The following is a 16,421-nucleotide window of genomic DNA, read 5'->3' on the forward strand; positions in this document are numbered from 1 at the left end:
GCAGTTTGTTTTAAGGAAGACATACTTGAACATTACTTTATGTTATATCTCTCACTTTGGGAGTTCTAGTGATTTGGTTAATGGAATTTGGTAAGAGTGTAGTTAAATCCTGGTACATATATGTTTATATTCTACCTCTCCAGAAAAGCCTTGAGGCAACAAAACTTAGTGTGGTTTTCATCTTTGGTTTACAGTCATATATTTGGGCAAATGAAAAAAGGGAAAGAGTAACAAGGAATTTTTCTTTTGATTACTAAGGCAACACCCTAATATTTCCCCCCATGTTTTCAGGCTGACCTTGGTCCCGACAAGTATCTGTCAGATAAAGATTTTCAGTGTCTAATCAAACTTCTACCTTCCTGTTTGGTGAGTACAAGCCCTTCTATTATTCTACGTACTGATGACAGATTCACAGTGTTTTCTTGTAGGTGACCATGGACAGACGAGCTGGAAATACTCTGTAGGCTCAACGGAATGGAGAGGTAGAGTGGATTTTAGTTCAGACTGAAATTGTTCAGGGCTACTCCCATAGTTCAGAGGCCATTTAAATGGCATTCGTGACATCTACACAAACCATGAAACATGATAATTTAAATGGTTATGTGTGTTTTAAACAAATGTCAGAGTAGGAAAGCACCCACTTTGTTCTTGATGAGGATGTTTATATCCATGGAATTGAAAGATCTGTTTCTAGCCTGAGAAAACAGAACTAATATAGATTTAGATAGGCTGGGTACGGGGAAGCACAAGAACTCTTTTGCTGTCTGAGTCACTATTCTCACAGGCCAAATAGTTGGCCTTTAGGAGTGCCTGGTATTGTTTATGCTAATGTACATTTTGATCCAAGGCCTTTAGTGGAAAAAAACACATCAATATGTTTCAGAATATATGCAGAATGTCTTCAGGAAAAGACTAATCTGGCCAGAAAATTGAGTTAGTATTGATGTTCTTTATCTGTGGTCTGCATGAGGATGTAGGACCCTAGACTGAGTCATTCATGAGCACAATTATGCTGACCTGTCTAGTTGGGTTGGCAAGTTCGTTTTTGAAGATAGAAGGTCTTGTCAGGCTAGCAAAACCAAGCATTTAATGAAGTGTGATATGTAGCCAAGAAAAATGCTGTGGTCTTTGAGTGCGATTAGTTGTGTGACACAGGCTCTCAGCATTCAATTCCATTTTTTTTTTTTAATTTTGGTTTTCAACATTTATTTATTTATTTATTTATTTATTTAATTATTTAGGGAACAAGTACACGAACAGGGGAGGGGCAGAGGGAGAGATGGAGTCACAGAATCCGAAGCAGGCTCTAGGCTCTGAGCTGTCAGCACAGAGCCTCAGGCAGGGCTTGAACCCATGAACTGTGAGATCACGACGACTTGAGCCGAAGTTGGACACTTAACCAACTGAGCCACCCAGACGCCCCTCCAAATTTCTTTTAATGGTTGTGGTTTTTTAAAAGGAGGTAGTACAGATAAGTGGTGCATGTTAAAATTGTGGAAAGTGAGAAAACATGGAAAAGCAAAAATAAAATAAAACTCACTTGTAATCCCAACCAACCAGAAGCATGAACCAAAATGTGTAGTTGTTGCTTTTCTAGAGCTTTATATGGTTATTTTTGAAAAATTAAATACATATTATTTTAAAACCTGATTTTTTGGTTAATGGTATACCATGCGCATCTTTTATGTTGAATACATGTAGTATAACATCATTATTCTGGCTCCATAGAATTGTCATTGGCTTTACTTCAGTTTATTCAGCTAATCTTATACTAGACATTTGGACCACTTCCAGTTTTTTGTTCTTATTTAAAAAAAAAAGCCACAGTGAACAATTCAGGCTAAACATTTGTACCCATCCTTAATTATTTTCATAAGATGATAAGAATTAATAAAGGAGATATTTTGAGACTGTATAAATATCCTGTTGTTACCAAATCCACTAGTTTTAGCCTCATTGAGATTTTCCAACTTCATCATTCTTCTTAGGTTTATGAGTTGGCACTCTAAGGAAGAGCTTCCTATTCTCCCCTCTGTTTATATCGTATGGACTCAAAGATTTTTATTTTATTCATTGGGTTCCTTTTTGGGGTGATGAAAATGTTTTAAAATTAGGTTGTGTGGTAGTTTGTACAGCTCTGAATATACTGAAAACCATTGACTTGTGCACTGTAAATAGATGAATTTTAATGGTATGTGCAGTTATATTTCAATAAAGCTGTTAGAATGTCAACATCAATCATTTTGATGTGATGATCAGGAGAAACTTCATGATCAGTTACTGTATTTTTTGGACACACCCTTCCATCCCCACCCCACTCAACCCCTGCCTCCTGATTCCTTGCACAGCTCAGCTCCTAAGGGTTTAAATTTTAATGTTATTCCTTTGAGCTAATGGATATTGTAATATCTGTCTGAAGCCACTTTGTTCATGTAACCAAAATTCCAGGTCATATGAGGACTTTCCTTTCAGTCATTAAATAATTTGTCTCACTCTTCACCCCACTTGGTTGACTCAGTGTCCCCATCTCAGGAATACCCTGTGAATCGTCATATTGCACACTCCAGTAGAAGGATCGGAAGATTCTTGCAAGCTGCTTTTGATAAGGGCTTAAGATGCCAAAGGATGCTGCTTTTGCTTGTTTTCTGGCTTTTACATTCCCTGGCGTGGTACCGAACAGCAGTGTGAAATGTTAGGCAAAGCTGTGAATAAAGACACATTTACCCTGGTCCTCACTTGGCTGTTCTAGGATTTGGCTATAGTCTTTACCAGTTTACAGCAGCAGAATATTAAAACCACTGTCCCCCAAACTCAGACTTTCTCTTTCTTCCACCCTTTTGCCTGGGTTCTGAGAATGTGCATACCCAGGCAGATACCTTCACATGTAGAGCTCACCGTGCCGGTTAGCCACCTCCCTTTATGTTCCTTCTCTCATCTAAAGAATCAGGTGCACCCGGGTGGCTCAGTCGCTTAAGCGTCTGACTCTTGATTTCGGCTTGGGGTGAGATCGAGCCCTGCATGGGACTCCGTGCTGACAGCGGGGAGCCTGCTTGGGATTTTCACTCTCCCCCTCTCTCTGCCCCTCTCCCCTCACGCTCTGTCTCTCTCCAAATAAATAAACATTTAAAAAAAATAAAGAACGAGGTGCTAGTTGATCATCTTGTAAGAAAATGCCATGTGTTCAGGGACATCCCCACATTTATGTGCAACTACACAGCTGAAATGGTACTTGTCTCTATGTAACCAGATTCTTATCTCAAAGGACCTAGACACTGATGTGAATAATCGTGAATTTCTTTCTTGTTTTGGCAGCACCCTTACATCTATCGGGTCACCTTTGCCACAGCTAATGAATCCTCAGCATTGCTTATTAGGATGTTTAATGAAAAAGGAACTTTGAAGGACCTGATCTACAAGGTACTTGTGCAAGTTCATGATCATAAGGACGTTCTCAAGTCCCTTCAGAACCTGTTGTTGATACTTGAGCTTTAAGTTTCCAGAAGTTAGGCCCTGGGGGCTTTATTTTAATTTTGATTTTATTTGGAATCTATTTTGACTTTAGCAATAAAACTGCCCAGTCTGGTAGAGCATTCCTTTCCCCACATGGAAGAAGGTTGGACACACAATGCTTAGGTCCATTACATTGTAGGCTGCTTTCTTAGGTCAGTTTTGAAGTTTGTGTCTTTCACTTAAGAAAGCAATACTGCAGTATCTCAGGAAAGTTGGAAAATAGGACTTTGGGGTCTGCCAAGGTCAAGACCTGTTTGATCTTCACTGGACTAGAGAAGGGATGGAACCCAGGTCAGCTTCTTTCTATCAACTGTACAGACCCTTGTATTTTAAAAAACTACCTCCTGTGATTTGATCTCATCAGGCACCACCAGCTGCTCAGACTCCTCCCTGTTCCAGGAGGCTGTGTGCAGAATGTAAACCCTCTGCTGCTTTCTTATGTGCTCTTTGTTCTTTTCCAAAGGCAAAACCAAAAGACCCATTCCTAAAGAAGTACTGCAACCCTAAGAAGATCCAGGGCCTTGAACTCCAGCAAATAAAAACATATGGGCGGCAAATATTAGAGGTAAGAGGTATTTAATATTTGTTTCAGCTGCATTGGAATTTCATCCAGTTTACTGTATTCTTTTGGGAAAGTTCTTAGGCAACATCCAAAATAGTTTAAGTTGTCTGATCACTTATAAACTGATGGCATTGTCCCATTTTATCCCAAAAAGCAAATATTTGAGACCTAAGACAGCAGTTTAGATCTACAAAATTACCAAAGCTTAGCTATTGGAATTTAGTGTCTGATTTTTAAGAACTTTACTGTGCAGATACCAACTTTTGTGTTATGTTTGGTTGATCTTTATCTTTGTGCCAATATTGTTGGTTTTGTTTTGTCAATATGTAACCGTATGGCTCCCTTGCATAAGTGTAACTAGCATGAAAAGGCTTTCCCGTTTTCTTTCTACATCAGTATTCTCCAGGCTCCTTGGATTGTGAGACCCTATTAGTGAAAATAATTTAAACATAACCCCACCGCACACCCGCCGATGTTACATATATTTAACTATTATATGCGTACCCTACTACTAATATATGTTGTACATTATAAGTTAGGAAAGAAGGAGATTAAAAACAAAACAAGAAGAAGGAGAAGTTAAAGTGGCACCTGAGTGGCTCAGTGGTCCGACTCTTGATTTTGGCTCAGGTCATGATCTCACAGTTTGTGGGTTTGAACCCTGTGTCAGGCTCCATGGTGACAGTACAGAGCCTGCTTGGGATTCTTTCTCTCTCCCTCTCTCTGCCCCAACCCTGCTGACATGCGTGCGTGCTCCAAAGGAAGGAAGGAAGGAAGGAAGGAAGGAAGGAAGAAAGAAAGGAAGAAAAAGAAAGAAAGAGAAAAGGGAGAAGTTGTATCATTTTCTTCTAGTCCTTAGTAGATTGCCCTGGGCACCCCCTTTGGCTAGCACTGCTCTAGTTCACAAGGTCTTTGTGGGGGTTTATCTAGGGATCTGGATTACTGGATGAGCCACTGTTTATTAAATGGCAGGAAAAGTTTGCTTCTTTCTGTGGAAGCCGGTCATATGTTTCTGTTAATAAACAGCCCAGTATATTCTGAGAAGAGATTGGTCTAGAGATGTCTTCAGCTCAGCCTCTTTTCCTGAATAACTTTGGCCGATGCCCTGACATGATAGCTTTACTCATCTGTGCAGGAGGATCAAGACTGTGGCCTGAAAAGAGCTGGCCCGTTGAGATCAGAAAGTGCTTAAAGTAGAGCTTTTTGGCACCAAAGGTGTTAACCCCAAGTATATGCAGACTGCTCCTCTGTTGTTTGGAAATGAGGGAGCTTATTGTTGTGTCTCATAGCTGGAAAGCATTCAGCATCATCGCCTTCTCCAAAGAAATGGATGGAAGTGGCATTTTTCTTTAGGAATCTCCTCAGTGACCTCTTTGGTTTTGTTTCACAATGTATTGACTTAAAATACAAATTTAACCTGTCTCATAGCTGAATGAATTGGGGGAGAAAATGTAACCTATACATATTTTTTAATAGGTACTGAAGTTTCTACATGACAAGGGATTCCCTTATGGGCATCTGCATGCCTCCAATGTGATGCTAGATGGTGACACTTGTCGGCTGCTAGACCTTGAGAATTCTTTATTGGGCCTTCCTTCCTTCTACCGATCCTATTTCTCACAGTTCAGGAAAATCAATGTAAGTTGCTAAAAGTAACAAAACAGCAAGTTCATTTTTTGGTCTAAATTGCCCCCATGCAGGACCCATGATCTGCGCATGTAAGAAATATGCACTAAGCAGTGAGAGGTACAGGCAGGGTAGGCCATGCCTCTTAGCCCTCTTCTTCCTACAGAGCATCACTGTACCTCCAAGAGCCTTGTTGAAATGGTAGATGGCACACGGAGAGATGTAGAATCACTGACTGGAAAACAGTGGAGAGTAGGACCAAGATCTTGAGTCAAAGTAATGCCTTGTGAGCTTTTGCAAAAGGCTTTGGAGTTGTGTTTTCACTACCAGTTGTGGGTGGAGTTGCCCCTGGGCCATGTTTCTCAGTGGAAGTGTAGGAAAGGAGCATTGGAATTCACAAACCCAAACTGAAGGATCACCACGCTGCTGCTGTCTTGTCTTCCACAGACATTGGAAAGTGTGGACGTCCACTGCTTTGGCCACTTACTGTATGAAATGACTTATGGACGACCGCCAGACTCAGTGCCTGTAGACTCCTTCCCTCCTGCACCGTCTATGGCTGTGGGTTAGTATGGGGTTTGAAGGAGTCTTCTGGGCCCTGGTAGTCTGCAGAGTTACTCACCCCCTTTCCAGAGTCCAGGAAGGACCCAGAGGAAGTTGGCATGCTCCACAGTCAATCAAATCCAATTTAAAATTCAACAAAGTCTGAGCAATTTATTTACATGCACTTCACTAAAAATTCAGATGGCTTGTCCATTTGTCAGGCTATCTGAAACCTCAGGAGATGTTTTGTAACTGTTTTTAGAATTTTGAAAGTAGGTTGTAAAAAGAAGTATGGCTGGACTGAGTCTGATAGAAAAGGAGAAACCAGGAGCAGGCAAATTGAAGGCAGCCTTTCGACTCAGGCAGGTGTTGGGAGCCAGACTGAGGCCGAAGTGGGACCTGCAGGGAACAAGAGAACCAGGGGCTGGACCTCTTATAAATAAAAGCCTGGCAGGACGAGCGTGAGGAGGGGTAGGCAGGTAGACAGATGCCTGGAAAATTGGATCCAGGAGTTCTTCCAGCATTACTGAGGGGACCGAGGAGAGTCCGAGGCCAGGTGGGAGACACCTTTGGTAGAGGGATGTAGGAACTGATGCACACTCATCCAGGGACCCTTTCATGCCCTCCACAGCCAGCTCAGAACTCACTGCTAGAGCACTGAGAAGGGAGGGCAGGGTAGCTCCTGGACCCCCAAGTCTTCAAGATCTGCAAGCTAAGCCTCCACCAAGTGCTAGTTCTGTGTCAAATGAGGTGGCTCAAAAGAACAGGCCCTGAGACGACTTTGTGTTGAGTTTGAACAGCTGAAACTCAACAGTGACCTGTGAGTAGAAAAGTCTGGCTGCTTTTGTTTATATATCATCCAAGGTGTTGGATGATGAGGTATCAACAGTTGGCATTTTGTGTGCTGGTTTTGATTAAAGGCACACAAGCAGCAAAATGTCTTTCAAGTTCAGAATTTTCTGTGTGGTGTTTACTTCTCTTTTAAGAGAGCAAACACTTTTATGAATGATATCTTGAGTCCTTCCTCCAATTATCTTTGAGATATATTTAGCTTTCTGTCAGCATGTGGTTTCTGAACCATTTATTTTGAGTCATCGGTAACATCCATGGTGCCAACATCCCCCTCCCCCGTGTATGCCATCTGTCTGTGCGTGAAGAGTTTTGACACCATCCTGATCAGCCTGCAGACAGTTGTTGCGAAGTGGTGTCAAACTTTTCATCACCAAGTGGATTTGCCAGCATGTTCTGTGGAACTAAAATGTGTATCTGTTCATTTCAAGTGGCCGTGTTGGAGTCTACGCTGTCTTGTGAAGCCTGTAAAAATGGCATGCCTACCGTCTCCCGGCTCTTACAGATGCCGTAAGTCAATCATATGCCTTGGTTGTAATCTTCATAACTGTGTCGAACGCCAGCCTACTAACCCAGGTGCTTGGTACCATAGTAAATACCCAATCGTGGTCCTTGCAGAGTTAGAGTGACCTGCTTGCTGTTGGTCACTTGCAGCATGATATCATGACCTTTCCTCGTGACCTCTCTGCTACCGTAGTCTGATGGCTCTGATTTCATGTCCACACTCTCACACGTGTCTCTCCCTGTCGGTGTTAGCATCGTGTGTGTGTACACATGGCATCCCCCCACCTAGGAAATCCTGACAGAGGGCTTGCTCGAGCGCTGTCCTTTATGGCCCTGTTTCAGCACACCAGTTGGCCCTCAGCTGTGACTGGTTCACAAGTCATAGGCCTCAGTGGATCCAACTCTAAGAGGAGGGTAGCACATTTCTTGCCTCCCATGCACTTGTTTGTTCCTTTGCTCCCTGAGTAACATTTATTAAACATCTGACATGTACCAGACCTTGTGCTAGGGGCTTAGAGCTCAGAAGGCATTCTCCCTTAAACTGGGTTATGAATAGTTAAGCAAGATAATTGAAATAGTACTTTGGGGCCTTGCCTCTCAGTATATTTTCTATCCCTTCTTAGAGAGGCAGCAGGTGGTTAAGTAGAATGTGTCTGAGGCTTAGACATAACCTCTAAGGGTTATGGGGGTGGACCTAACTTCACCACTTCTACCTGGGTGACCTTCGGCAGGTTTCCTGCCTAGAAGCTGAGTTTCCTTATCTGTAAAATGAGGATGATAATAGGACCCACCTCAGAAGGTTATTGGGAGGATTTAATGAGATGATTCCTAATAAAGTGCCAGGTACTTAATAAGTGCTTTTTATTTTATTTTATTTTTAAAGGAGTTCTCTCTCTTTTTCTTTTTTTTTTTTTTTAAAGTTGATTTATTTATTTTGAGAGTGAAAGAGAGAGAACATGTGAGTAGGAGAGGGGCAGAGAAAGAGAGAGAGAATCCCAAGCAAGTTCAACCTTGTCAGCTCGGAGCCCGACTTGGGGCTTGAACCCATGAACTGTGAGGTCATGTCCTGAGCTGAAATCAAGAGTCGGACGTTTAACTGACTGAGCCCCCCATATGATTAATACTGGTTCAGCTTATCTTTTGTGAACATGACATGCCATGCAGTGTGCCCAGTGCTTTGTCTGTACCAGCTTGCTGTAGAACACATGTACTCAGGAAACAATAATGTGGGGAACAGGGCAGGACTTAGCTGGAAGTGCATACAGCCAGAACTCAGAGGAGGTTGTGGTAAGTTCAGGTTCCTCGTGTTTAGAGAGGGTCTGCTATAGCCCAGGTGCCGTCCTAGGCCCCAAGGAAGCTGGTGCTGAGGCAAGCAGCCCAAGCCCTTGCCCTGAGGATGTGACATATTAAAGTTCTGCTGACACTGGCATGTCCCTCTCCCAAGCATCCTCCTTTAACAGCAATGTGAATACAGAAGAATAGATCCAGTTAGGGAAATAAAATAATTTTCACACAAACTGGTAGAGGAAAATGCATTTGTGGTTAGGGAACAGCCCGTATCCATGTTGATTTACTTGGATTTGCATTTGCAGCCCCCCCTTCCGCCCCCCAAAGCTCTTCCATTCTCCACCCCGTCTTCCAGTGCTAAAGTGAATCCAAATTGTTTTTTCCTCACTTAAGTCTTTCTACCGTGTGGCCTTCAGCCTTGCGAAGAATACTTGAATATATGAAGACGCGTGAGCTGTGTTCAGTTAAAACATGTTTTCTGGAAGTAAATGGACCTGTGGCCTGGACAGGAGAGTTATGTCTCCACCTCCAGAGCCACCCCAGGAGCACTGTGGGGAAAAGTTAACGGTGTCATTTCTACTTGTGACATACTTCCTGTTTTTTAGAAAAGGGGAGACTCCTCAAGGAAAGAATCACGTACAGCCATTTGGGCACTATCCAAGCAGCCATTTAAATTCTCCCAACTGTTTTAGTCAAAGCAGTTCAGAATTCCTCATGCTGTTGTTTTTAGTAACACAATATTTTAAAAAGACTTATTTATTTTATTTTTAGGGAGAGAGTAAACAGGGGAAAGAAGGAAAGGGGGAGAGAGAAAGAGTTTTATCCTCCTCTAGTTTTTAAAAAAAGGCGGGGGTGGGTGTGGGAAATTGGTTCTTCTGTTTAGCAATATCTACTGTGTACATTATTTGCAATATAATAAATATAGTAATATAATGAAATAATAATATAAGGATTTGCAAAACTGATTTTTTTAAAGCATTATTGCTTTGCTGTATAGCAGGAGACGTCTTCTGTCCCACAGGTGGGGAAATAACCTTCAGTACAGGGCTGACCCAGTCTCTTCCTGGTATAGCCCCTCTAATATTAGGGAATAGGGGCAGCGGGGGTGGGGGAGGAGGTTCTGAGGTTTTTCCGAGGTCAGCCTGGGTGGCCTGTAAACTCCTTTGAGTTTGTTGATAAGCATGAACAAACTGGTAGATTGGGCCAGGGCCAAGAGATGTGGTGGGAACCTCATGGGCTAAAGATGTCTCATTCCATTTTGATCTGAGAGGACACCTGGCTTATGAAAACTTTTTTTTATTTCTTTTCTTTACAGGTTATTCAGTGATGTTTTACTAACCACTTCTGAAAAGCCACAGTTTAAGGTAAAGCAAATCGTATCATTTTTTTGGTTTGTGACATATATGAGTTGATTTTGAAACTTCGTGCTTTTAAAAAAAATTACTGAGGTAGAACATGATGATTCGATATTTGTGTACATTATGAAATGATCACCAACCCTAGTTAACATCTATCGCTATACATAGTTTTCTTGTGGTGAGAACTTTTAAGATTTAGTCTCAGCAACTCTCAACTATACAATACATTAATAATACTCACCATGCTATACATTATATCCCATGACTTACTCATTCTGGAACTGGAAATTTGTACCTTTTGGCCCCTTCACCCATTTCATCTGCCCCCTTCCCCCTCCCCAGCCCTGGCAAGTCTGTTCTTTGTCAACAATCTGTCCTCTATGAGTTTGGGTTTTGTTTTGTTTTGTTTTGTTTTTAGATTCCACATATAGGTGAGATCATATGGTATTTGTCTTTCTCTGACTTATTTCACTTAGCATAATACCACAAAGCTCCATTCATGTTGTTGTAGATAGAAGGATTTCTTTCTTCTTTTTTATGGTTGAGTAATATTCCATTGTATATACCCCCCTTTTCTTTATCCATGCACCCGTTGATGGACGCTTAGATGTTGGCTATTGTAAATAATGCTGCAGTGAACATGGGAGTGTATATCTTTTCAATTTAGTGTTTTCATTTCCTTCAGATACATACCCAGGAGGGGAATTGCTGGATCATATGGTAGTTCTATTTTTAATTTTTTGACAAACCTCCATACTATTTTGCCTAGTGGCTGTACCAATTTACATCTCCACCAGTAATGTAACAAGGTTTCTCTTTTCTGCACATCCTGATCAAAAGTTGTTATTTCTCAGGGCGCCTGGGCGACTCAGTCAGTTGAGCTTCCAACTTTGGCTCAGGTCATGATCTTGTGGTTCACGAGTTTGAACCCTGCGTCAGTTCTGTGCTGACAGCGCAGAGCCTGGAGCCTGCTTCAGATTCTGTGTCTCCCTCTCTCTCTGCCTCTCCCCTGCTTGTACTCTGTCTCTCTCTCAAAAATAAATCAACATTAAAATTTTTTTAAGTTTTTTCTCATCTTTTTGATAATAGCCATTGTAACAGATGTGAGGTGATACCTCTTGTGGTTTTGATTTGCATTTGCAGGATGATTAGTGATGTTGAGCACCTTTTCATTACCTGTTGGCCATTTGTGTGTCAAGTTAGTGCTTTTTTAAAGCGAACAAAAGAAGGTACAATATTGTTTTATTGGCATATAGTTAACATACCATATCCTCTTAGTTTGCATACATCAAAGTGATTTGATATTTTTAATTTTTTTTTCCTTTTTTCTTTAAAGAGAGTGCAAGCAGGGGAGAGGGACAGAGGGAGAATCTTTTTTTTTTTAATGTTTATTTTGAGAGAGGGAGAGAGAGAGTGTACATGTGCACAAGCCAGGGGAGGACAGAGGGAGAGGGAGAGACAGAATCCTGAGCAAAATCCATGGTCAGCATGGTACCCAATGCAGAGCTTGATGTCACAACTGTGAGATCATGACCTGAGCCAAAAGAGTCAAGCTTAACTGACTGAGCCACCTAGGCGCCCGATATTTTTATACGTTATGAAATGATCCCCACGATAAGTCTAGTTGCCATCTTTTACCACACAAAGGTATTAAAATATTATTGACTGTATTCCCTATGCTGTATATTATATACCCGTGACTTACTTATTTTACCTAAGCTTACTTAGTTTAGGTACAGTATTTATAATAGTGAATATTTGAAAACAATCATAATGTTTTACAATTAGGGAATAATTTAATAATTATGGTACATCTGTTTAATAAAATGTTTTTTATCTAATAAAAGTAAATTTTATTTATTTATTTACTGTTTATTTATTTTTGAGAGAGAGTATGAGCAGGGGAGGGGCAGAGAGAGAGGGAAACACAGTATCTGAAGCAGGCTCCAGGTTCTGAGCTGTCAGCACAGAACCCAGTGTGGGAGCCTGAACCCATGAGCTGTGAGATCATGACCTGAGCCAAAGCCAGTCGCTTAACTGACTGAGCCATCTAGGTACTCCCAAAAGTCAAACTTATAAAGACATGTAGTAGCACGGAAAATGATTATTTGGGCTTAGGGGGAAAAAGCAGGATATAAATACAATGTGTGAATATCTGTGTCAAAAAAAAAAAAAAAAAAAAAGGAATACTTGTGTCTAGAGAAAGGCAGGAAGGAAATATCCTGGGAAGTAGCAGTGTTGTGTAGTATCATGGAGAGAAAAAGCTCAGGTTGATGCCTTACTGTGCTTTTTTCATACCAGCCATTAATCTGAGGCTGGTTTTCTCAGACATGACATTTGACATTTTGGGCCAGATAGTTGTTTGCTGTGGGGGGCTGTCCTGTGCATTGTCAGAGGTTAAGCAACATCGCTGGCCTGTACCCACTAGATGTGAGCAGTACTTCCACCCCACACATTGTGACAATAAAAAAGGTCTCCAAAAATTGTCCAGTGTCCCCTGGAGAGAGGAGGGGGCAAGACTACCCCCATTTGAGATCCAGTCATCTATGGGCCTAACCTTTGAGTTGATGTTTACTCAGTGTGTACAGTTGATGAGTAACACCTGTTTATTGTCCTTGGTCAACTGAGATGATCTATGTGAGCGCCTGGTTGAGGGCCTGGCTCTCCTCAGTGCTCATGGTTGAGTTTGCTTTGGGCAGTAGAATGAAGGCTGATTCTTTCTCCTCTCCATATTCTAAAAGAAAATGTAATACTATTATTAAATTCAATTTAGGAAAAACAATGGGATCAGAAGATTGTACAGGAGAGGAAGAAGCTTTCCTCTGTCCTGTTTTTTGCCAGTCCAAGGAGTTCCAACAAAAACAGCTTATTTGGATCTGAAGTAGGAAAGAAAAACTCTTAAGTTCTCTTCTTCACTGACACTCCTCAGGAAATATATTCAGCCTTGTAAATAAACATGTTCTTCCAAGCCCTGAAAGTCCAGCCCAGGATTATTATTAGACCTTGTTCTTTCTCTGAATCAGAGCATCTGTGCAGCAATGACAATGTGATTTTAAAAACCAAGGTTAATTTCTTGTATGTGCACTTTTTTTCTGGAAAGAGACACAAGAAACTGGTGACATTGGTTGCCTCCATAAAGGAGAACTAGGTGGCAGACTTCTTACTGTGTATGTACCCTTTCATATCTTTGAATTTTGAACCCTATTACCTACTCAAACATTTTTTAAAAGAATAATAGAGACAAAAAAGTTCAATGTGATCCAGGTGTCTTGTTTCTCAGGCCTGAGCTCCTTGTGGCTTGAGAAACTAATAAATTAAGAGATGACAGGCTCAGAAGCATACCAGGTACCAGGCTATAGTTAAGAGTATCTTCTGGCAGGAAAAAGCTTACTCTTGGGAAATTTAGAAAGTAAATCTTTCACAGAGAAAATTCCTCTGAAGTTACAAAATATTAAAATATTATAATTACTTGAATTTGTGTGTGTGTGTGTTCATTCCAATAAGCTGTATATATTTTTTATTTTTTATTATAAGTGTACAGTTGAGTAGTGTTAACTGTATTTACATTTGTTGTGTAACATATGCCTGGAATGTTTTTATCTTGCTAACTGAAACCCAAGACCCATCAAACAACTCCCCGTTAACCCATCCCCAGCCCTTGGCAAATGCAATTCTACTTTCGGTTTCTAGGACTTTGACTATTTCAGATAACTCATATGAAATGGAAGCACACAGTATTTGTTCTTTTGTGACTGGCTTATTTCAGTCATGTCCTTTAGGTTCATCAATGTTGTAGCATGTGACAGGATTTCCTTCTTTTTAAAGGCTGAATACTATTCCACTGTGTGTCTTAACCACATTTTGTTTAGCCATTCCTCTGTTGGTGGACATTTAGGCATTTTTTACCTCTTGGCTGTTGTGGATAATGCTGCAATGCACTTGGGTGTGCAAGTATCTCTTTTAAGATCCTGCTTTCAATTCTTTTGGATATATATACCGAGAAGTGGCATTGCTGGATCGTATGGTAATTCCGTTTTTAGTTTTTTGGGAACCTCCATGCTGTCTTCCACAGCAGCTGCACCATTTTACATTCCTACCATCAGTGTGGTGGGACTCCGATTTTTCCATATCCTTGCCAACACTCGTTATTTTCTGTTGGTTTTGGTGGTGACCATCCTATGTGTATGAGGTGAGATCTCATCATGGTTTTCTTTTGCAGCCCTCTAATGATGAGAGGTGTTGATTAATCTTTTCGTATACTTGTTGGCCATTTGTAAACCTTTGGAGAAATGTCTCTTCAGGCCCTTGACCCATTTTTTTCCCCTTAGATTTTCTGATCTTTTTTTTTTTTTTTTCAGCTTTATTCTAGTATAATCTATTTTTTTGTGACAAATCCATTTTTTAGTTGGGTTGCTTTTGTTGTTGTTGTTGAGTTTTAAGAGTTCTTTATATATTTTGGCTCTTAATCCCTTATGAAATATAGGATTTCCAGTGATTTTCTCCCATTCCATAGGTTCCTTTTTACCCTGTTGATTGCTTCCTTTGATGTGCAGAAGTTTCTAAAAAGTTCCATCTGTCTGTCTCTGCTTTTCTTGCCTTTGCTCTTGGTGTCTCGTCCAAAATCACTGTCAAATCCAGTGTCATGAAGCTTTTGTTTTGTTCTAGGACTTTTATACTTTTAGGTCGTTAGTCCAATTTTGAGTTAATTTTTGCATATAGTATAAGGTAGGGGTCCAGGTTCATTCTTTTACATGTAGATATTCAATTTTCCCAGCAGCATTTATTGAAGATACTGTCTTTTCTCTACTATGCCCCTTCTGGCACCCTAGTCAAAGATCATTTGACTGTACACATGAGGGTTTATTTCTAGGCTATTCTGTCTCTTTGGTTTGTGTATCTGTCTTTAAGCCTGTATAACATTATTTTGATTTGTGTAGTTTTCTATTATATTTTGAAATCAAGAAATGTGGTGCCTCCAATTTTGGTCTTTTTTTTTCAAGATGGTTTTGGCAATTTGGAGTCCATTGAGTATTACTTGAATTACTTGAAACATGTTTATTTATGCATTTTATATATTGCTTAAAAATGGTAATGAGATAAGCATGATGGGGATGCCAGAGGTGTTCAGGATAGTATTCAAGTGGGTATTTTGTAACTGATTTTATTCCAGATGCCCTCCTTCATGATAACCAACTGCTCCTTTATCAAAACCAGGACTTGAGAACATCTCTGGCCATTTAACTCAGTGGATTATGTACTTTTTCTTCCTTCAGATTCCCACAAAGTTAAAAGAGGCATTGAGAATTGCCAAAGAATGTATAGAAAAAAGACTAATTGAAGAACAGAAGCAGGTAAATTGCTAGTAGTTCCTTATTGTTTTTTCATCTTTCAGTTTTCACATCCTGTGCCATAGTATTCACAGTGACTTACTTTTGACTGGCTGTTCAATCCATAAACATTTCTTGCATCCTCACTCTGAACTGGACTCCATGCTCAATGCTGTGAGAGAGCCAGATGCTTCACAGTCCTTCCCTCAAGGTGCTCAGCTTATGGGGAAAACAAACATGCCTATAAAGGGTGGTCAGCATTTCTGATTGGGGCAGGCAGTATGGTGGTGGGGCACATGTGGTCCTTACTCTAAAAGTGCTAGGAGCCACACTTGTCTTCTATAGAAGAGGGAAAGGCAGGAAGGAACGGGGAAAAATGGAAAAGGTCTTCATCTTCTGGCATACTCTTTTCCCAAACATCCAGACCCGAGCTTGGAGGCAGACAGGCTGAGCAAGGAAGGAATTTTCATCCAAATAATTTGATTTGGCAAAACATGTTAGAGATTTTCATTAACATAGGATATACTTACTTTGTGGTGAATTGTGGTCTCTTAAAGATTCACCAGCATCGAAGACTGACAAGAGCTCAGTCTCACCATGGATCTGAAGAAGAGAGGAAAAAGAGAAAGATTTTAGCTCGAAAGGTAAGCCTGATGTCTCTGAATTCTCTCTGTGAATTCTTGACTACATGTGAAGAAAGTTCTTAGGTTAATAGTGCATGTTTAAAGACAAGATTTTGTGCTATGTCTCCTTGAAAGCTAAAACTAGTTCCAGATGACTGGTTTGCAGCTTTTAAAAAAGAGCCATATAATATCAGCAGAGAAATGGACCATATAGTTTCCTGGCTTGCTGGGC

The 16,421-nt window shown here is 40.7% G+C and overlaps 1 protein-coding gene across 7 annotated transcripts in view; it reads left to right on the top strand.

Moving 5' to 3' along the window:
* Positions 1–16,421, top strand: part of PXK (PX domain containing serine/threonine kinase like) — a 74,000-nt gene that overhangs the window by 43,283 nt on the left and 14,296 nt on the right. For all 7 annotated transcript variants that reach the window (XM_049640821.1, XM_049640822.1, XM_049640815.1 and 4 more), the window contains 9 exons: positions 292–366; positions 3,313–3,417; positions 3,974–4,075; positions 5,549–5,710; positions 6,146–6,263; positions 7,522–7,600; positions 10,197–10,245; positions 15,513–15,590; positions 16,124–16,210. In XM_049640821.1, the coding sequence (XP_049496778.1) occupies positions 292–366; positions 3,313–3,417; positions 3,974–4,075; positions 5,549–5,710; positions 6,146–6,263; positions 7,522–7,600; positions 10,197–10,245; positions 15,513–15,590; positions 16,124–16,210 (855 nt within the window). The remainder of the gene's footprint in view (positions 1–291; positions 367–3,312; positions 3,418–3,973; positions 4,076–5,548; positions 5,711–6,145; positions 6,264–7,521; positions 7,601–10,196; positions 10,246–15,512; positions 15,591–16,123; positions 16,211–16,421) is intronic.

This window comes from Panthera uncia, chromosome A2, assembly GCF_023721935.1.
Source record: "Panthera uncia isolate 11264 chromosome A2, Puncia_PCG_1.0, whole genome shotgun sequence".
Lineage (NCBI taxonomy): Eukaryota > Metazoa > Chordata > Mammalia > Carnivora > Felidae > Panthera > Panthera uncia.